The 22,691-nt window shown below is 39.5% G+C and overlaps 1 protein-coding gene across 1 annotated transcript; it reads right to left on the bottom strand.

Annotated features, from left to right (window-relative positions):
* Positions 1 to 159: 159 nt before the first annotated feature.
* itgb7 (integrin, beta 7) lies at positions 160 to 22,508 on the bottom strand. The gene is made up of 16 exons (XM_057338230.1): positions 22,202 to 22,508; positions 10,785 to 10,848; positions 10,614 to 10,693; positions 9,745 to 9,940; positions 9,209 to 9,379; positions 8,404 to 8,645; positions 7,126 to 7,281; positions 6,895 to 6,990; positions 6,721 to 6,810; positions 2,713 to 2,853; positions 2,416 to 2,606; positions 1,962 to 2,188; positions 1,330 to 1,537; positions 948 to 1,132; positions 637 to 797; positions 160 to 445 (listed from the first exon to the last, which is right to left on the bottom strand). Exons 1-16 carry the CDS (start codon positions 22,208 to 22,210, stop codon positions 377 to 379), a joined length of 2,286 nt encoding a protein of 761 aa, XP_057194213.1. The 5' UTR covers positions 22,211 to 22,508; the 3' UTR covers positions 160 to 376.
* Between the last annotated feature and the right edge of the window lie 183 nt (positions 22,509 to 22,691).

Genomic DNA, 22,691 nt, shown 5'->3' on the forward strand with positions numbered 1-22,691 from the left:
CTTAATGGCTTTATAAATAAAAAAATACACTGACTGAATTAAAAATAAAAAAAATAAAAGACAAATTACAATTGGTTTTCTCTTATTTAACATCTTATCAAATACAGAAAAATACCAAAACAAGCTGTTAATTTCTATAATTACACAACAGATTGTTTTCTTCATAGGCTTATAATTAATATAAAATGTTCTATGTTATTGTTATTTTAATAGACATTTACTTCTTTTCATTATGGAATATGCACATTGTAAGATACAAATGAACATTAAAAGCTATGCATTATGAACATTAAAAGCAAGAAATGACAAGAATGAACTCCCAGAGATCCTCTGGTTCAAATGAAATCATTTTCTCAAAAGTTTATGTGACTTGATGTCACTCATCCTCCAAATGCAAAGGGTTGAAGACTGTTGTTGTGGCACCTTTGAAAAGAGGATTCATGTCCTGGATAGAACAGAAACAGCGGACTGTTAAATGGAATCTGTAAATTCTTGAATTATACATCATAACATATTAAGATCCATATTTCTAGCTTAAGTAGCATAATAGGAACACTATAATTTACTAAAGTAAACTGTAAAAAAAATGTTTATGTTAAATGTGCTCCCATATGTGTATTTGTATGAGTTTATCACCTCTTTCCATTCAGTCTGTTTCTGTGATTTGACAAAGTTTTGATATTCTCTAATGTCGTACAGCTCCAGCAGGGCACGGTATATAATGATTATTACAATGCCAATAATAATGATGCTCGTCACACTGCTCCCAATTATTATTGTGGTCTTATCAATGTGACCTAGACACAAACAAAAATAAATATGAACAATTCATCGGTCATGTAGGATCTCAAAATTGACACAGCATCTACAACCCACTTTAATTCTATAAAGCTTCGACAAGGCACACTACAAATCAAATGACATTTCAAACGACTGTTGAGACATACTAGGGAGGTCCGCATAATGAAGAATAATTTTGCCACCGGGGCCAAGTTTCACTTCGTAGGAAATTGTGTCCCCATAGGTGCACTCCAGCTCATGAGTACCATCCAGGTGAGATATTTCACCATTCAAACATGTCTCAGCACACCTACTGGTGTTACCACCACCCACGTGACATGTTACACAGTCCCTACAGATGAAACAAGCATGGGTTAAAACAGCGAGAGGCAAATACAAATATATAATGCAGATGTTTATGATCTTTATACTAATAGGTTTCAAACACAAACAAGCAGATGCTAAAAACACTCAAATGCACACGAAAAATAATCATAAAACTTAGTTTTGAGGTCAAAAGAAGAGACACATTCAGCTTATTATACTCACTTGAATAGTGTGCAGCGATTGATGAATACAGAGCAATGATCTCCCGTGAAACCACTGTTACATTTACAACCATTGCAAACGCAAGTGCCTTGGCCATTGCATAACCCATTCTCATGCTTACAATTGTCTTGGTCAGGAGAGCACCCACATGCAGGGCCTGTATAGTTTTCTTTACATTCACACACACCGCACATACATTGTCCTTTATCTATGACAAACATGAAAAACATTGAACAGTGAGTTTCAAAGCAGTAACAATAACATTGAAAGAAACATATTTTATTTATTTAGTAAATGCTCTTAAGATGCAGTTAAAGAAACAGTTCACCCAAAAATGAATATATGTATAAATGTCTTTATTCTGATGAGCACAGAGATGTATAAATGTCTTTTTTCTACATTTCTACATATTTGGAACAAATTGAGGGTGAGTAAATGGTGACAGAATTTTTATTTTTTGGGTGAACTGTCCCTTTAATGCAAAAAAGAAGACTAAATTAGTTCAATCCTAAAGCAAAAATGTGGGTACAAATATGGTTATGTTCTGTTTTGTAAGTGCAAAAAGTTAGTCAGTCAGTTGGTGCCTGCAGAAGTGTGATTTCACCATGTTGCTGCTACTTTACAGCACTTACCATTACATCCCTTGCCTTGAAAACGTTCACAATTTCCGTCTTCACAGCTGCAAAACTCTCCATTATAGCCACTGCGGCATACACACTTGCCACACTCGCAGCTGCCGTGCCCACTGCATATAAGTGAGCTGTTGTCAGGGCGACAGGATGCCAGCATGCTGAGCGTGGAGTGCATATTCTTCTGCTGCTCACACTCACAGTGCTGACCCAAAAAACCTTCGGCACATCTAACACACACAAAATTGAAAGATTATACAATAACATGAACATTTAAACTATTTTTGTCAAAAGAAAAAGGTTTTAGGTTTATTTTACTTATATAAGCAAAATCAATTTGCCTCCATATGAAATCATTGTAAATTAAAACCAGCACCCCCTCCTATTTACAGTAAAAGAAATAAAAGTATATTTGAGCAGTTTGTAGTTCCCTGCTAAGACCACCAGAGGGCTGTACCTGCACACGCCACACGTGAGATTTCCTGTACCATTGCAGTGTTCAGAAAACTTTTCCGGAAGACCACAATCACAGTGACAGACAGTTTCCACCGTGACCTTCACCTCCTCGCTGATCCCTTGGAGTTTGATTCGAAATGTCTTTGGCTCCTTTAGGCACTCGGACACTTCCAGTCGCACTTGGAACATAACCTTTAAAGGCAGAAAATTGCATAAAAATGTCCTCATCCAATCAGACGGTTTTCATTAGTGTTAATACTAAGGTCCTAATGATGAAACCACTGATGGTGGATCTCACATTTTCATGCTTGATGCCTTGACATACTCCTCTCTCCATCCATTCAGTAACTTCCTGACTCCCAATACAGTTAGACCTGTAGCGCACACTCAGCTCTTTTGGCGCTCCTTCTTCCTCCAACACCAGAGTGGATGACAAGTTCTGGCCCACAAATAAAAACACAGGCATTTATATACATGTCAGGATAGTGAAAACATCAATATCTGTGACAGAAAGTTTATAATAACAATTATAATGCAATTAATAAAGCATTACAGCTTTCCTGTAGCTCAGTGGTAAGAGCATTGCATTAACAACGTAAGGTTGTGGGTTTGATCCCAGGGGATTGCACATACCTATGTATAAATATATAGGATAATGCAATGTAAGTCGCTTTGGATAAAAGCATCTGCCAAATGCGTAAATGTAATAAATTATGGTGTTTGGTATGGTGGTTTTTCTAATATAGTATTGGATTTTCTAATATAGAATGATACATCTAGTTAGTTATAGGTCTCAAGTATTCTTATGATATAATATGGGCTAGGGGCCTTATGTATGATGTTTGAGCACTTGAACACCTGCAAATATTTTATCACAATAAGACAGGAACTGCACATACACCACACATACTTTTGTTTATCGCACAAAGTCACGGACACTGGGTTGCTCATTATTACACTAAACCATGAGCTCATTATTACACTAAACCGCGTGCCAGAGTAAAACTGTGATAAATCATGTGTCGTCCGATAAGCCCAGGAAATGTGTCCGGGGAAAGTGTAGTTTGAAGGACACATGATATCTGTGTTTTTCTTTTTTAAATCCTGGGAGGTGCTCGCCACGATTAAATTCTAAAACAGTAGGCCGGAAAGATAACTGGCGAACAAGATGGGCCAGGTGGGCCCGATTGAAATATAATAGTGGCAAACAAGAAGGGGACGGGCTAATAAAATAGATGATATCATGTGAAACCTGATTGGTGAACACTGTGAAAAACAACCTGAGATTTCTGTATAAAGTATGGAGTTAGATATGTATTGTTAGATCACATCAGATGAACTCTGAATATCTCACTTTGTTGGCTCGAGCAAATAAAGTTTAAACTCTTGGCATCTGGAACCCTTGTCTGCGAGATTTCTTTCTGCGTTGGAAGGCCGGTTCGCCACAATACGCCTCGTCTTCCAACAGCCCAAAAGGGCTCATGTGACATCCCTTTTCATCTCTCTACACTGGCTACCTGTTGAAGCCCGTATCAGATTCAAGTCACTAATGCTTGCCTACAGGACTATCACTGGATCTGCACCGGCATACTTTCACACCCTCCTACACTCCTACACCCCAAGAACCCTGTATTCAGCAAACGAGCGGCGTCTTGTGTTGCCTTCTCAAAATCTCATTCTGTCTTCTCATTCTCCTTCACAGCTCTTTCTTGGTGGAACATTCTTCCTAACTCAGTCCAGTCAACCACATCTCTCACAACATTAAAAAAACTACTTAAAACCCATCTCTCCTGTGAATTCTTGACAGACAAATGAGAAAAGAAAAAAAGTAACCCTCTCTTTCTCTCAACAGGTATGGTTCTGGCTTTTGTTGAAACTAGTAACTTGGTATTAGCACCTATTGTATTATTGCTCCTGTATGACCAACACATTCTCACTCCCGACTCCTCACATATTTGCGCTCGCAGGGTACTCCTTTGGCATCGTTTTTCGACGTGAAGGTGTCATGGCTCTGCTTCATTTAGTCATGTTTTTCTTGGTCCTGTAGCAGAGTCATGACAAAGCCTTTGGTTATGTGTGGAGAGAAACATATTATTGTCCTTTTGACAATAATATACGTTCTCTCCAGTGTCTCGTCATTAGCCCCGCCCCTCTCGTTTCCTTGTTATCTTTCCTGAGTGTTTTATGTTCCACACCTGCCTTCGTTCGTTATCCCTTGTTTGTCTTCCCTTTAAATATCCTCTTGTTTCTTTGTCCTGTGCTCGTGGATTGTACTGCGTTCTGTATGTTCTTGTGCCCTGTTCCTGTTCTTGTGCCCTGTTCCTGTTCCCTGTTCCTGTGCCCTGTTCCTGTGCCCTGTTCCTGTGCCCTGTTCCTGTTCCTGTGCCCTGTTCCTGTGCCCTGTTCCTGTGCCCTGTTCTTGTGCCCTGTTCCTGTTCTTGTGCCCTGTTCCTGTTCTTGTGCCCTGTTCCTGTTCTTGTGCCCTTGCTCGTGCTGTTACCCGTGGTCCTGTTCCTCGCCCTGTTCGTGTAGTGTGAGTTTTGTGTTTTATCCTGCCTTGTTTCATTTAAGACGTTTGGTCATGTACCTTAGTTTTGTTTCCGCTGTGCTTGTTTTACGTTTTGTCCCCCTCGTGGGAAGTCTTTTGTTTTATGTATATTTCTTAGTTCCGTTTTCCCCATTGAGGGTGTTTGTTTTTGCATTTTTTGTTAATAAAGTCTTGTTTTTGTTAACCCCTTACTGCCTGCCTGCATTTGGGTTCTTCCTCACGCACCGTCGTGACAGAAGGGCACGCGAATTTTACCGTTATTATGAAAATGTATATTAGATATAATTTGCAATGATGATGTTTCGGGGTTTAATTTAAGTTTAATGGCCAGGATAATTGCGTTTACATAACGCTATTCAGACAGTTTCACAGTTTGAGCAAGTAATGTAACAGTTTATTTATCGTAATATAAAACACATAATACAAGCAGCCACAATGTCGTTCAAAAATACAGATATTCCAAGGGTACCAACGCGAAACGATCGATTTGTATGAGGAACAGATGCGAAAGCGATCACCTTCTGCCGTAAATCTCAAATCCAGTGAAGGAACGACGTTCAAATATTGCCGCCAGAGGAATTTACATGAGCTTCGATGCCATTGGCTCTCCCGTGTCTCGTGACCGATCGCGTCATTTCGTTGGTTTTGAACGTGAAACGGTATTGGCTCTCGCGACCGACTTATCTAGCTGTTCCGGTTTATCTTTAAATGGGTGCCGACCTCGGCTCATGCATTCACGGACACGCACGGCATCTTCATGTAAAGTTATTGTACGGCTTTGGTGCAAAAAGGTCTTCGAAACGAGTTGTTTGTTATATTTTGTAATGCTTTTGGTCAGTTTGTGCAATAAATACCTGTGACTGTACTTTTATTCGCGTGTTGTGTTTTATATGGCTGAGAAGTGGTTAGGGTTAGGTTTAGGGTGAGGTTGGGGTTAGGTGTACAAAATATTTAAACCATAAATAATTATGAAATGCTAAGAATTGCACGTATCTCGGTCTGGAGCATTTAGCAAACAGCAACGCAGTTCCCTGTTTGTTGAAAAACGACGCCAAAGGGGTACCCTGCGCGTTCAAAAGTGACGCCGAGGGGCGCTGACCGAGCGTAAATATGTGAGGAGTCGGGAGTGAGAACGGGTTGGTATGACATATCGCTTTATTGCTCCCTGAAGTCTCTAAGTCGCTTTGGATAAAAGCATTTGCTAAATGACTAAATGTAAATGTACATTCTTTAAAATATCTATATATTTTGTGTTCAACAGAACAAAAAAAAATGATAAAGCATTCAAATGATAAAGCACATAAAGCATAAATATTTCAACTCTTCACACAAATTCTTATGCTGATAACATAATTTTATATACATAAATGGCATTAAATTAGAGAAATTGCTAAATCAATTTTTTTGTAAAAACATTTCAGTAAAAACATTTTTACTATCAGAGATGTTTGGACCTTACTGTATGTTTTACAATAAATATTTTGTAAGTTGTCACAGCTACACTAAAATTAACTATAACTTTCTATCCATTAGAGTTACAACAAAGTGTTAAATGGACAATATGAGACTCATATGAGATAAGAATCAGTTTACCTTTTCAGATTATCGGTATATCGGTTTCATAATCCACACATATGGTTTCAGTTCAGTTCGATTAAGATCTAACCATTCAGACTAGCTTTTAAGCAGAAGTGCACAAAATGTTTGCGTGACTTGATAAAAAAATATTTTAAGAGGATTAAACAACTGGATACTCACTCCATAGGCTTCAGAGATGAGACCAACAACATTGCTGGAGTCATTTTTTAATACACCAACCACGGACTGAGGAATCATTGAACTCAGCGCCTGTTAATGTTTGTGTGTTTAAAAGAGAGGTTATTATTATTATTATTATTATTACTGTTATTGCTACTAATACTATGCTTTAACCTTATATGCTGGATAGATGTCCTCCGTTACAGCAAATATTAGCTGAATATTGTTATCCTGCAGAACTCTTGACAGATGACCCACTGATGGGTAATCCTGTAATAAAATTACATGTTTTATTCATGTACGTAGATGACTCTGTAAAGTTACTTGAAATGTCATGCTATTACAGTATGCATAAAGTAATAAAAAAAATACATGTTCTTTATAAAATGAGCTTCGCATACTCACATAAGACCTTCCATCATAGGAACCATTTTCATTAAGGTGACACTTTCCGTCATGTGGCTGAAATACACCAGCCAGTCGTCCATCCCCTGCCATGTGAAAAGTGTCATCGGAAGTGTAAACCAGAATTTGTGTCACATTCCCCCACTTGATCTTATCCTGTGGGGAGAAATGGAAAAATAAGCCCTCTTTATTTAGCTACAAGTGAATTACTCACTCCCACGGACCATTCACAGATTGTCTACTGCATATTGCACAAAAAGTCAAGAGTTTCTGGGATACGTGGTGTCAAGTAAATAAGATATCCTTAAGATCTTTTTATGTCAACATTTTGTTTTTGATTTGATTTCAGACTTACCTGTCCCTTAACAGCCTTGTAAATGTAGTTTGTGTCTCTACTTTTGGAAGTTTTTGACGACAGGATCTTTAATGTCATCGAGATGTTCTGCTAAATTCTGATATATTTGCAGGTTGTGCATTGACATTGTAGTAGAACCTTTCTTTAAGGTATAGTTTAGCCAAAAATAAAAATCATGATCACATGATTTGCTCACCGTCATGCTGACCCAAACCCAAAGAGCTAGAGTAGAATATTAGCGACTGACTGTTTTAGTCACCTTTCGCTTGAAAAATATAATGGTGTGAATGCTAACTGGCTGTCAACTCCTTACATTTTTGTGGTCCACGGAAAAAAACATATGGTTTGGAACAACATGTTGAGTAAAAAATGAGAGAATTATTCATTTTGGATAAACCTTTCCTTTATTTAAATAGGGAACTCTTTAAATGCCATTTATTTACATGATAGACTCTATGCACGATTGCTTCCACGTTTTGTCTCAGCCTGCTCAGTTACATCCGGCGCACGAGTGTAGAGTGTAGTACACTGTAAAAAATGAGTTGTTGTTTTTTGTTGTTTCAACTTAAAAAAATAAGTTACCTGGTTGCCTTAAATTCTTAAGTTAATATATATTAGTATAAATATTAGTCAACACAACGAGTTTGCAACAAATTCATTAAGTGAACTAATATTTTTAAGTTGAACTAACTTAAAATTTTAAGGCAACCAGGTAACTTATTTTTTAAATTGAAACAACAAAAAACAACAAATCATTTTTTACAGTGTACTGTCAGTTTGCTGAAATTTGAATTTTTTTTAGTAAACATATCTTTATCGCTTAGTGAAAAATGACCTCAGCACTATGACAGCGAAGTGGCTTAGCTGGCTGAGATTTTAGCAGATGTACGTCATCACCCTGTGTGCATAAAGTCTATTCTTACCTTACAGACCACAGCTTGCATTATAGCATCCAAGCCCGCTTCAGGGGAGTCCAGGTTGCCAGAGATTTTCTGATGGCTAACCTCCCGTTCAAACTCTTTGGCATTGCTGGTCAATGGCAGGAAGTTCTGAAAACTAAAAGCTTTTTGGCACTTATGTATGCGATTGGGGCAGGGGTTAGCAATCTTACTCTTTACCATACTGACATACGGCAACATTTCCTTATCCACAAATGAGCCAAACCCTGAGAAATGACCATAAGGAGAAAAAGAGGTTATAATGAATGAACATTTAATTACACGAACCACGTACAGTATGTTATATATATAGTTTTCAGGTTATATATTTTTATTTGCATATGTGACTCTGGACAACAAAACCAGTCTTATGGGTCGATTTTTCGAAACTGAGATTTATTCATCATCTTAAAGCTGAATAAATAAGATTTCTATTGATGTGTGGTTTGTTAGGATAGGACACTGGTCGAGATACAACTTTTAAATTGTGGAATCTGAGGGTGCAAAAAATCTAAATATTGAGAAAATCGCCTTTGAGGTTAATCAGTTATTACTACAAATGTTCCCTTGCTACTAAAGACTGGTTTTGTGGTCCAGGGTCACAAATATGAAACCGTGAGTTTCTTTAGAAACACTAAAAATCACATTTTAGAATAGATTTCTTTTACTTTCAAAAATAACTTAATACTAAGACAAATACTGCTTAAAAAGTTATGTGTCACACTGTAGCAAATGATTAGTTAACAAAAAATGTTTATATTTCAAGAATTGCTTTAAAGCAAAGTCTTACCGATCCGTACGGTTTCTGTTTTGTCTTTCAGTATCTTGAGGATCTTCTGACCCAAGGTTTTAATTTGTTCTAGATCATCTTTCATTGAATAGCTCAGATCCATCAGGTAATACAGGTCTATAGGATAACCCTGAGCTCTTTTAAACTCAATCGGGAACACATGTGGGACACCTGCACATTTAAAAACAAACTGAAGTATCTCATCAAGAAATCATCTGTAACACTATCATGGCTGAAATGTTATCTTATTAATGCCACAACACGTGTTAAAGTGATAGTTCACCCAAAAATAAAATTATTTTGAAGAATGTTGTTAACTGGCCCCCATTCACTTGAATTGGTTTTGTGTCCATACACTAGAAGTGAATGGGGGCCACTGCTGTTTGGTTACCAACTTTCTTCAAAATATCTTCTTTTATGTTCTGCGGAAGAAAGTCATAAAGGTTTGAAATGATAAGAGGGTGAGTAAATGATGACAGAAATTTCATTTTTGTGTGAACTATCCCTTTAACTGTATGTGTAAATCTTAAACTCACCAACTCTGAGTTTAATGTTGATATTCTGAGGTTTGAGCTGAACCACATTTTCAGGGTCATTGCTGAGGTCAGTGTCCTTTTTAAGGATAAAATAATTTTTGGGATTGATCACATGCTCAGTGTTACACTTCCGGTCCTTTAGAGAGTCAGGGGAATCACAGCGACGTTCATTGGCCTCTCCTGGTTTCAAGAAGTTCTGCAGCACAAGGACGTTTCAATTTCATCATGAGTCTAGTATCAGCTCGTAATTCATGTGCATAGCTGTCTAATTTAAATTTTTTATTAATAATATTAAATTGCAAATGCCTGTAAGAAAATGAATGGAAGTCAATGGAGAAGGCAAGCAGACAACCAATTATCAAGCTCTGTATTTGCATACTAGTATAAATTCAAAAAAAGATAACTTTGCCTTACTTTGTGCATTGCTGAAGAAGCAGCAAAACAGTTTGCATAGTAAAACATGATCAACCACAGCAGGAAAGGGCCACCACAAGTGCTCATAGTGAAGTGTTGTTTTTAAATGCTTTGTTACTCAACAATCTCTACACTACATTTGCATTGTTTCTATTTAACTGCATTACACCCACACTGTAAAAAAAATCCCGTGAAAAAACAGATAAAGTACTGGCAGAAAATTACCAGTACATTTTCCTTTATTTTACGGACATTTCCATTAATGCTAAAATGCAAATGAATGCAGTGCAAACTGTAAAATACAGGTAAAACAACTGTAAAAATGAACACGGAAAATTCCTTCATATTAATACAGTATATTGTGCCCTATTTTTACGGCTTTTTTTTAGAGTGCACCCCTAACCTAAAGATATTTAAAATAAACATTTATTTTCTGTTTACATGCTATAACCTACCGCCTTTGTGCACCACGCACATCCAGGTCTTCTTATGCATTCAGAGCATGAAGGCTGGGGCTGACACAGGGGTTCCTGGCCTAAACAAACAGATACAGACAATTTATAAAACTCAAAGAGAAAAGAGTATGACTCGTTTCATTCATGCAGAAAAGCACAGATATGCATTACCTAGTATATACTTCTGTCCCACACAGTGAAGAAAAACTGTTACTATCACAACAGCCCTCATAACCTGAAGAGAGAAAGAGAGAGTTCAAGCTCCATTACGCCCTTCAGATCTTGGTTAAATGGGTTGATAAGAAAACATATTAACACTTTGCATGAAGTAAAAAAAGATTGATGTTTTGGGCATTTGTTGGGGTTGTCATCACTACCAAGATGCTACTTCAGTAAGCAATTCTCAAAGGGCAAGTTAACCGCTTGACAAGAATGTTTTACACTCATCACTTTAGAGCAGAAGTATGTTTTGCATTTGGGTCAATAGCCGGGTTTCCATCCAAAGTTGCGAATTTAGCTTATGCGCAAAATTGGAATATCGCATAAAACATTTTTGAATAAGCACCGTTTCCATCCAACTAGTCAACCGTCACTTCCTAATAAACTGCTATTAAATATCAGTAAGAAAAGTAAGAGAAGCCACTGAATATAATAATTTTCATATATAATAAAACTTGCGCAAGCCGACGATTACGAAACACAATAAATGCGGTGCTTTTGTCGATGCCTGCTGTTTGGGAAACACAGTCGTGACAGTTTTAAGAGGCAATTACAAAAATACTTTGACGACTTTGCTCAGGTATTTAAGAATGACCATAACAACACTTCTGGTGCTGTGTAACAAGATCAGTACTCTGGTTAGTCAGGTTACGCCATCTCATTTACGCAATTACGTTACTTTTTGGAGGAATTTATTCGGCAAATATGTTTCCATCTCTCATTATTCGCATTAACCCTTTTTCGCAAAAATGAAAAACCACCTCAAGCGAGCGTAAAAACTTTTTGCGAATTAAGGGTTTTTAATTCGAAATTTGGCGTTTCCATCACTCGTTTCTGATGCAAAACTTCAAAATGCGAATAAAACCAGAGTGATGGAAACCCGCTTAATGACTTGACGCTCATTTTTTGTGTACATGTGATTTAATTACATTTAAAAGGGTTAAAATGTCAAAATAAATGAGCAAATTACTTGCATACACTCTCTTTTCTGAGGACTTGAAGACTGAAATTCTGGTTTTAATTCATTTTGAGAGAATAATTGGGGAATGATTGCAGAAATGTCTCTGTGGTGTAACCGTAAAAACTTGATACCAAAAAATTCATCTTGTTTAACAAACATTAGTCATATTTAATAGTAAATAAAAGTAAATGGAACACCATTGTTCTAAATATAAAAATTAATTTGGGGAATCATGTGAGTAAAGTCAAATTCATCAAATGTCAAGGTGGTGCAACCACCATTCAAGGAGTAATTTTATTAATATTATGCAAAAAGACATGTGACGGGAAATGAAATCACAGAGAATAACCCCTGGTGATGTTAACTGCTGCAAGCAAAGGTTAGAAACTCTTTTTAAAAAGTGAGATAATTTGTTGTTTTAGGGTGTGGTCAGGTATTCTTAGGTGTGCATGTCAAATGGTATGACGCATGAATGATAATTCATCATTATTATAACAAGGAGTATTAACTTTTAAATTTTCATTTGAAATATTCTAATCAATGCCATATGTGTTTGTGTCCATTTATGCCTGTCAATTTTGATTTTAAATTGAAAAATCAAATAGTGTAACCGGTTACACCATTGGAGTTCTATCACAAACCTTTCTGTTAGGGGCCAATTTAGTCAAATATCACTAGTTTATGATGCTAATTAATAATGTAAAATAAACTAAACTACTATTTGGAACTATTTTCAAGTATTCAATGTTATATTTTTTGAGAAAATGGTGCTTTATCCACAACTTCATAATTAAAGCTCTGAAAGTCCAAGATAAGTAATGATAAATAAGATAATTATGTTGCTCAACATTAGTTGAAATATTTAGCTTTAATGCATATTTCTATTGCATTCATTTTAAAGTTTAAGCTATATATAATATCATATAATATTATAATGTAATATTCATACATGATTTAATAATGTAGCAAAATGAAGTAGGTGTCTACATTTTAACATAAATTCAGTGGTAAACGAAATGATTACATTTCTGATATTTTATCATTAATACAATATAACACTACGCACATACGCCGGGTCCTCTCATGGACGGGTGTCGGAGACTGGCGCAGAAGTATGGAAATTGTTGAATAAAGTTGTTGTTTTTGTTTTATTGCGCACAAAAAATACTCTTCTCGCTTCATAAATGGAGATTGAACCACTGTAGTCACATGGACTATTTTAATGATGTCTTCATACTTAACTTTATGTGATTTGACTGTATGTTGCATTGCTGTCTATGTGGTGAGTCAGAAATCTATCATCAAACCTATATCTTAATGTGTGTTCTGAAGATGAGCAAAGGTTAGGAATGCACGATATTATCGGCACGCCGATATATATTATCGGCAGATAATGGCTTATAAATTAATTATCGGCATCGGCCCGATAAAGAAAATAACGCCGATATGTCTCGCCAATAGGAAGCTGTAATTAAATCATGCTTGTAAAAGCAGCACATTCTTACATTAACTGAGTGCGCAAAGAAATCCATCTCTGCGCCCGTCAGCCGCGCACTGCCTATTTATTGATTAACGTTTTTAACTAAAACACTGAGTAAAAATAAAGTTGAATCCTGCCCATCGTCCATCGGGCGTAGACTTTGAACTTGAGCTCAAGCGTACATAATAGTGTAATGTCATTATAGTTGTGATTTAATGTTATTAGGGGATAGCGTAAGGTAATTACTCCCTGTGCCCTTAAGACGAGAGAGAAGGGGGGGGGCTATGGAGGGAGGGGCTTGTGGGGTTTGGTTAAGGTTGGTGCGTATGTTCGGCGTGTGTAACAGCCAGTGCAGTGAACCTGGAGGAGATTGTTAAACTCTTCAATAAAGAAGTTGAACGGAGGAACGCCTGGTCATTTTGTTCGAATAACGCTACATTGGTGTCAGAAGTGACGAACTTTATTGCAAAAGTAAGGATTAGCGACCGCTATGGACCTAGGAGCTCGGGCCAAAGTGAAGAAAGAGGCGCCGGATGCAGCCGCGAAGAGAAAAAGTGAGTGCATTGAGACACATGAGACAAATGCTGCTTCGCGCTGTAGTGATATAGCTAGGCAGAGAGATGATGACATGTTAAGCGCTGCTGAAGCGGGTTTTGCCGCGATGTTCACGCCACGCGGTTGGAACTCACATCAACAAAATGACGGCGAAATGACGACGCCCTCACTCATCTACGCAGAGTTACGTGATGTAAACAAACATGGCGGCGCCCATGCTCAGAAAATCAGTGATGGAGATTCAGAACAGATGTCCGCTATTAAAACGCCAAAGTTTTCTGGTAAAACAGACTGGAATGCATTCAAAGCACAATTTGAACTGTTAGCGGATGCAGCTGGTTGGTCTGAAAAGCACAAAGCCCTACAGTTAGCACTTTGCCTCTACGATGATGCTGCCGCCTGCTTATTGTTGTTAAGTCCTGGGGAGAGAAGCAATTATGCAGCTTTGGTCGGGGCTCTAAACAGACGATTCGGCCAATGTAATCAGCCTATCCTTTTAAGGACAGAGTTTAATACCAGACGCAGGCAAAATGGTGAGCCTTTTCACATTTTAGCTAATGACATTGAATATTTATGTAAACAAGCTTACGCTAATATGCCACCGCCAGTACAGAATGAGCTTGCAAGAGATCGATTCATCCAGGCACTCAGCCCAAGGGAGCTTCGCATTCAAACTCAACTAGCTCACCCGTCTACACTGAGTGAGGCGCTAGAACTGGCCATAGAAAGAGTAATTGTTGGTAATGGAATGGATGGAAGTATGACGCCACCAACAGTGAGAGCTGCAAAAATGACTGAAACCCTTCCCGAGGCACATGTACAACTAGGCACCAACGCGAATGCCCTGTCATTCCGCCCAGGTCGTCCCACCTCAGATCCCCGCCCACGGCGGCGACCCTTGGTGTGCTGGGGGTGTGGCCAGCCAGATCATCTAATCAAACAATGCCCAAGATTCATTGGACCGCCGGGAAACGCTCAGGGGCCCGTTTAGAGGGGACGACACGGGCCTGCAACAGCACTTCTCATACCCTCACCCTAGCCAAAGCTGACAACCAGCAAGTGGATGGATATGCAGACAGTTAGATAGTTGTGGGTTGGACTTATGTGGGAAATCTCTGTCACATACCTGTTATAGTGGCAAGCGTTAAATGCACGGCCCTTGTCGACACAGGTTCAAATGCAACACTGGTCCGACCTGACCTTGTTCCGGAGGGGACAGCAGTTGGACCGACATCAGCGCAACTAAAAACTGTGACTGGAGATTTCGCCCCACTTAAGGGGAAAGGGATCTTTGAGTTCAACGTTGGAGGACTGTCTGTGTTGTTTGCTGCGTGGGTGGCTGAAGTACAAGACCCATGCATACTCGGGCTGGATTTTCTGAAGGCTGTTGGATGTGTCCTGGATTTAGGTAAAGATTCACTTACTCTTCCTGATGGACGTTCTGTGAAATTAACCCCTCCTACCTCAAGCCACCCCACATTGCCCTTATCTGTTAGCACGGCTGATCTCTCGAGCCATGCCCAAGCTGCAACAGCCCCAGTAAATAGATTGCCAGCTTACGACATGCCTATGCCCCATGCCAATACTGTGCAAGATACTCGGCATACCTCAGAGCTGGCCAGTGTTCCCTCTCCCAAACCGCCACATGATGTGACCCTGGCTCGGCAGACCACACAACATTGTGTTTTACCCGAGTCCTATCCGCTGCCCACTACAAATATGAAGCATTCCAGTGATGAACACAAGTCACCTTTCAGCTTTAAGGAATATCTGGGCCAAGAACTGTGATGGGTTAAGTGAACAGCAACAAGAGGACTTGTGGAAAGTCATGTCGGAATTTAAAGACATTTTTGCTCTCAAGGAAAATGAGGTGGGCCTGACACATCTAGTACAGCATGTTATTGACACAGGGGATGCTCGCCCAATCAGAGTCCGGCCACGTCGTCTCCCCCTATCACAACAGGAAGCTGCAGACAGAGAGTTAGAGGAGATGTTGGAAGCAGGCATTATTGAACCATCGGAGAGCCCTTGGTCTTCCGCAGTCGTTATGGTTCCTCGGAAAAAAAGTTCCAGGTGGCGCTTTTGTGTTGACTATAGACAACTGAATAAAGTCACAAAAAAGGACTCTTATCCCCTACCTAGAGTGGATGAGACTCTAGATTTAGTGTCGGGGTCGTCCTGGTTTTCAACTCTGGACCTGCGCAGCGGCTATTGGCAGGTGCCATTGGCTGCTGACTCTGCATCAAAGACTGCGTTCTGCACAAACAGGGGTCTCTGGCAGTTTAAAGTCCTCCCCTTCGGCCTTTGCAATGCCCCGGCCTCTTTCGAACGGCTTATGGACAGAGTATTACTAGGTATTCCCCGTTGCGAGTGCCTGGTGTACTTGGATGATCTCCTAGTCCATGGGGAGTCCTTTGATACAACCCTCAATTCACTAAGACGGGTACTGGAGAGAGTTGCGGCAGCTGGACTTAAATTACATCCAGAGAAATGCTACTTCATGAGACGTGAGGTTGAGTTCCTGGGCCACAAGCTGGGAGGTGAAGGCATAGGCACCCTGGAAGACAAAATTCAAGTTATTAAGGACTGGCCAAAACCCACAGATCTGAAGCAACTAAAGAGCTTTCTGGGATTAGCATCCTACTATCGTAGATTTGTGAAAGGTTTCTCATGTATAGGGGCACCGCTTTTTCGTCTTCAACGGAAAAATTGTACCTTTGAGTGGTCAGAGGAGTGCCAGAGGGCATTTGACACCCTTCGGCAGGCACTGATGAAAGCACCCATTCTCGTGCCCCCTAACCCTGCTTTACCTTTTGTTCTGGACACAGACGCGAGCAACGTTGGCGCTGGAGCAGTCCTGTCACAGCCGGGATCTGACGGCGAGAAGGTTGTTGCATACTTCAGCCGGGTGTTTAACAAGTGCGAGAGACGCTACTGTGTGACTAGACGTGAGCTCCTTGCAGTAGTTATGGCTGTAAGACACTTCAAATACTACCTGTGCGGTACACCGTTTACATTACGGACTGATCATGCTGCACTGCAGTGGCTGATGTCCTTCAAAGAGCCTGAAGGTCAGATAGCTAGATGGATCGAAGAACTCCAGTCATACAACTTCAAAGTGGTTCATAGAGCTGGGTCTTGTCATGCCAACGCTGACGCGTTATCCCGTCGACCATGTGCTCCAGAGGGCTGTCGTCATTGTGAAAAGCAGGAGATGCGAGAGAGGGAGAGACTCCAAGAGGATGAGATGGGGCTGCTTAACTGCAAGATGTTGAGGGTGGTGGATACACCAGAATGGAAGCTACAGCAGGGAAAGGACAAAGAACTGGTACCTGTGTTGCAGTGGCTGGAGGTGCAGCAGAGACCCAGCTGGGGAGATGTAGCGGGAGCCTCATTAGTTACAAAGGGATTTTGGTCTAAATTTGGAACTTTGCGACTGGATGGAGGAGTACTCCAGCGAGCATGGAAAGAACCTGCAACTGGAGAGGAGAGATGGCAGGTGGTAGTTCCCAAAACCTTAAGACAAACAGTATTGGAAGCTTGCCATGGAAGTCCGGGGACAGGACACTGGGGACAGGGTCTCCAAGACGCTCCGCCGCCTTCGTCAGGGTTTTTACTGGAGTCAGTGCAGAAGGGATGTGGAGGATTTTTGCCGAAAATGCGATACCTGTGCAGCCTACAAAGGTCCCCTCGACCGATCACATGCAACACTTCAGCAGCAGGCGGCTGGAGCACCGATGGAAAGGGTAGCTGTTGACATCATGGGGCCCTTCCCCTGCACAGAAAGAGGCAATCGTTTTGTACTTGCAGCTATGGACTACTTTACAAAATGGCCAGAGGCCTTTGCACTTCCAGATCAGGAGGCAGAAACTGTTGCAGATGCATTGGTGGAGGGGATGTTCAGCAGATTCGGGACGCCCGAGACCATTCATAGTGATCAAGGGAGAAATTTTGAATCCAAGCTGTTTGCAACCCTCTGCGAGCGCCTTGGAATACAAAAAACACGGACAACACCCTTACACCCCCAAAGCGACGGCTTAGTTGAGCACTTTAACAGGACTTTGGGCCGACAACTAGCCATCCTTACATCTGACCACCAGCGTGATTGGGACACACACCTTCCCTTTATCCTCATGGCATATAGATCTGCAGTGCAAGACTCTACGCTGTGCACACCCTCCTTACTTATGCTTGGACGAGAGCTTCGTACCCCCCCCAGAGTTGATGTTTGGGAAACCCCCTGACGCACCGGCTGTGCCAGCTGGACCGGAGTATGCCATGAAGCTACAGGAACGGATGGAAACAGCACACACTTTCGCTAGGGATCAGTTGGAAAAAGCCGGCATGAGACAGAAGAGAAACTATGACATCAAGAGTAAAGGAAGAGATTTCCAGACTGGTGAGAATGTTTGGGTGTACAGCCCGAAGAGAAAAAGAGGCCGCTGTCCAAAATTAGACTGCCATTGGGTGGGCCCGTGTCTTGTCCTGGAAAGAGTGGGGGAGGTGGTGTACAGAGTACAGATGCCACCTAAGGGGAAAAAGGTAGTCTTACACAGAGACAGGTTGGCTCCATACAGAGGTAACCTCACCACACCTTTTCTCGCATCACCCAACACCATGCATTCTGATCCCAGGCCCTTACCACAAACTTCCATTGTTCAGAGTTCACCACACCGAACTAACACACACCTTGTTTCTCCTTTCAGTCTGGTATCCCAGTCTCCTGTCCTTGTACCCCAGTCACTGACATGCCTTGATCCTCAGCCTGATGGGTGTCCTTCGCGACCAAAGAGACAGAGACGGCGACCTGTTCACCTCAAAGACTTTATTTGACCCTTGGGACAAGGGTCCTTCTTATAAAGGAGGGGGCAGTGTAATGTCATTATAGTTGTGATTTAATGTTATTAGGGGATAGCGTAAGGTAATTACTCCCTGTGCCCTTAAGACGAGAGAGAAGGGGGGGGCTATGGAGGGAGGGGCTTGTGGGGTTTGGTTAAGGTTGGTGCGTATGTTCGGCGTGTGTTACGGCCAGTGCAGTGAACCTGAATTATATTGTTAAACTCTCCAATAAAGAAGTTGAACGGAGGAACGCCTGGTCATTTTGTTCGAAGAACGCTACAATATATTATGCAACGCGCCGCCCTGTGACTTTCGTCTCTGCACACTGCAGTTTTGTAGTCTCCATTTCTAAGACACCTATGCTCTTGTTGCTTCTTTAATTAATATTCACCTAATTCATTTTCCAAATGTTTTAAAATTATTTCGTTTATCATCATTTTAAAATGTTAAAAGCAGGGCTCGACATTAACGCTTGTCCAGGACAAGTGAATGTTTTGTATGGGCAAGTGAGAGATAACTTTACTTGCCCGGCTGGACAAGTAACTTGAAAAAAAATAACAACAATGCGACATATATGTAGAATAATAAGAATATGTGCATTAGACAGAGCTGTGTGTTTGTGTGTAGTGCGTTTGTCGTGGTGGTGCTTGTTGTGTGACAATAATCAATGGCGCATCGCACTGAGTCCATATAACTACATGCGGACGCGGAGTCCTGTTATTTAAATGTCATCTGGCTGTTCTGCGTGTCTGAGTGAATTACGTGCACAGTTTAACATACAACATGAGTGATGGTCGAGTATTTTATCTGCGTCTGCAATGTCTGAGGATGTGAACACGTGAACTTCCTCTCCAGTCAGAGATGCTCTGAGAGTTTATTTTACGACCGTTTTACTGTTTGAGTGAAGCTATCTGCAAACAAGCGTCTTCCCGAAGACCCGTCAAAATAAAAGTCCCGTTAAATTGAACACTCAGACAAAAAATACTGTAGTGTACTATAATATTTGTTTTTGAAAATTGTAGTGCCCTTGTAGTAAATTGATAAACACTGTATACTATAGTAAAGTTCAAAAACACTATAGTATCTAAGAATTTTACTTCAGTTTACTATAGTATACTACAGTAATTTATGTGGACAAATATACCACTATTGTATAGTTAAAAAGGAAAACTACACAACTGAGAAATATTCAAACAAATTTAGGTAATCTAAAAATGATATGGCCCTAATTTATTCATCTGTATGTAACATTAATGTCTTTTGTCAGTTACCTGTCTATTCATAATGAACTGTACTTGCATATTTTTTTTAATGATGACAACAGACGATTTATACTCCTACAGTTTGGCCTGTGCTACCAAACTTTAAACCTTTCTAGCACCAGTGGTATGTGCCACCCAAAAGCGGACACGCAGTGGATACGGCCGGTGTAAAAACGCCCGGTGGATAGACAGCATATATCGGTATCGGTATCGGCATCGGCTATCGGCTTAATCGAGGTGGAATCACTAACATCACTAACAAAGGTTTTACGGTTGTGAAACGACTTGAGGATTAATAATTCATGACAGAATTTTTATTCTAACCCTGAACTAACCGTTTAACTACAGGTACACTACAAGACATGATGATTTCTTGTTATCAAATGTTTTTACCATCACGCTTGATTTTCAGTGGTAATGTATTCAACAAACAATGGCCTTTGGCTGTAGAAGCAACATGGTCAAGTGATGTAACTTGTTAGTGAAAATTGGCGTAACCAGTATTTTTCACAAAACTGTAATTATATACAGGAAAATTCATGTGTAATAAAAGAGAAGCATCAAGTTGGTAGGGTTTTGGTCATTTTTACATAATTTGTCCAAGATTCTTTCGAAAACAAAAGTGTTTTCAGCATACTGTATGTCCCAATACATGTTGCAAAAACGCATTCAAATGTATATTTTGAGATAACTTATATAAATAAATTAACTTAAATAAAATCTATTTTCGTGTGATATTTTAAAATAAATTATTTATTTTTATGAGTATGTTTACATTCCATCTAGGTGGATAAAATATTTAATATTTCTCATTCTTTGGCAGTTACACCATTTGACATTTTCAGGTACCTTCAGTCTTAAGAAAAGTTATTTGTAATTACACAAAATCAACATAAATAACCTAAGTACATTTTAAAATATCCGATGCATGCTTTTAAAAACTATAAAAGATTTTTGATCTTGCCAACCCTGTTTTGTCACTGGCCCATTTATGCATTTGGCAGATGCGTTAATTTTTTTGTTTAATATATCTTATTTAGCCTATTTATTGTTAATGTGAATTTGTCATTTGTAAATTTGGATTCTTTGGGAACTTTATTGTGTTTTCTATTGTGCTTTCTATACATTCTGTTTCTGCTGTTGTTATTTACGAAACAAATGAGATTTCTACATAATGTCTCTTGTGAACAGTTATCATTACAAGTATGACAAACCGCATCATCTGACAGAGACATGAATAAAGAACAGAAGAGATCAATTTAAAACACGCACGCACGCGCGCACGCACACACACACACACACACACACACACACACACACACACACACACACCTCATGCGTGAGAAAATACAGCAGACACTCAACACTGCGTCATACTTCACATAGCCTACCGACGTTTGCAATGAGGAAATGAGCCCACAGTGGCAGACAGTCACACAAACCACAGCATTTCACTGTTCCTGCTTGTAAATGTCGCTAAACATTAAATCAATTCAGAAATACTGAGAGAATAAATCCAGTTTAAGATGAAAAGATACGCGCTACGCTAGTGTTCATGAGTAAGATAATACCACGTTATATCTGCAGATTATGTTTAAGTTTTAGCTGTTAAAAATAACACCGATTTAACAGAGCTACCTAACTTTTTCAACTGTGACTTGACCCAATTGCAGTAACGGAAACATTCAGAGAAGAAACAGACGGTGAGTTTGTATTGCACCTGCTAGTGTTTCATTGTAACGCAAACAGTGTAACAAACTAACAGAAGAATTAAATAAAACATTGAAATAAATACAATGTTTTAATAAAAACATTTTTTTATATTTCATTAAGTATAAAGTAGCCTACTCTACAGCTAAAATGCTGAAGAATGTAATAAGAAGTAGAACAAAAATGTTTTTATTACATCTAATACGTTGTGAATGTTTGCAACACAGTTAGGGCTAAAGATATTGTATAGCCTATCAATGTTTGCTACTTCAAACTTTTTTGTGAAACCAAACCAAAAAAGACAACATGAAGAGACCCCATATATAGAATAGCATAACCAAACAAGAATAATAGTTAGAGGTGAGAAATATAAATTAGGCTATCTTTTGAATGACACAGCATTTTGAACATTCTCAACACCTCTACCACGCACCTCAATTATTTATGATACTATAAAACTTTGCAATCTTGTAATTCATATTCATGAAACTGTAAACAACTTATTATTAATTCTTAACACAGTAAAAACCGAGAAAACGATCCAATTAATTCAATATCTTACCAGTAACATGAGAAATCGCGTGGGTCGTGAAGAAATGCGTTCAAAGCGTCAAAAGACTAGCGTCAACATTGTCGTTTTGGTCAGCTAGGGTTGTGTCTCTAAATCTAAGGCGCATACTTACTAGACAGCAGACATCGTGGACAATACAAACAAAGGAAGCATTTTAGTCATCACAGGTTACAGCTGAATGTGGTAAACGCTTTCCAAAAAAAGCACTGCGCGACTGTTTCTACGCATGCCATGTGTGCAGCACACGTCTATCATGTCTAGGTAGACAGCTCACTAGGTTTTGAGACAGTCTACCACATCGCTGACGTTGTATGCAATGCGAGTCACAGGAAAGTATGATTATATTTATCTCTTCCTCATCTAGAGTTTGTATGTGTCCGTGTTTTGCATTTTTTTTTTGTCAAATGTAAATACATTGAAATAAGAATTAACATTCCACTATTTTGCTTAATTGGACCTATAACATGTTACAATAGAACGT

This window comes from Triplophysa rosa, linkage group LG7 (assembly GCF_024868665.1).
Source record: "Triplophysa rosa linkage group LG7, Trosa_1v2, whole genome shotgun sequence".
NCBI classification, from domain to species: domain Eukaryota; kingdom Metazoa; phylum Chordata; class Actinopteri; order Cypriniformes; family Nemacheilidae; genus Triplophysa; species Triplophysa rosa.

Coding starts and splice junctions, on each gene's coding strand:
- itgb7 (XM_057338230.1), bottom strand. Junction 6,811..6,894: donor ACATCTATCCAGCATATAAG/GTTAAAGCATAG, acceptor AAACATTAACAG/GCGCTGAGTTCAATGATTCC. Junction 2,607..2,712: donor AAGGCATCAAGCATGAAAAT/GTGAGATCCACC, acceptor CTGCCTTTAAAG/GTTATGTTCCAAGTGCGACT.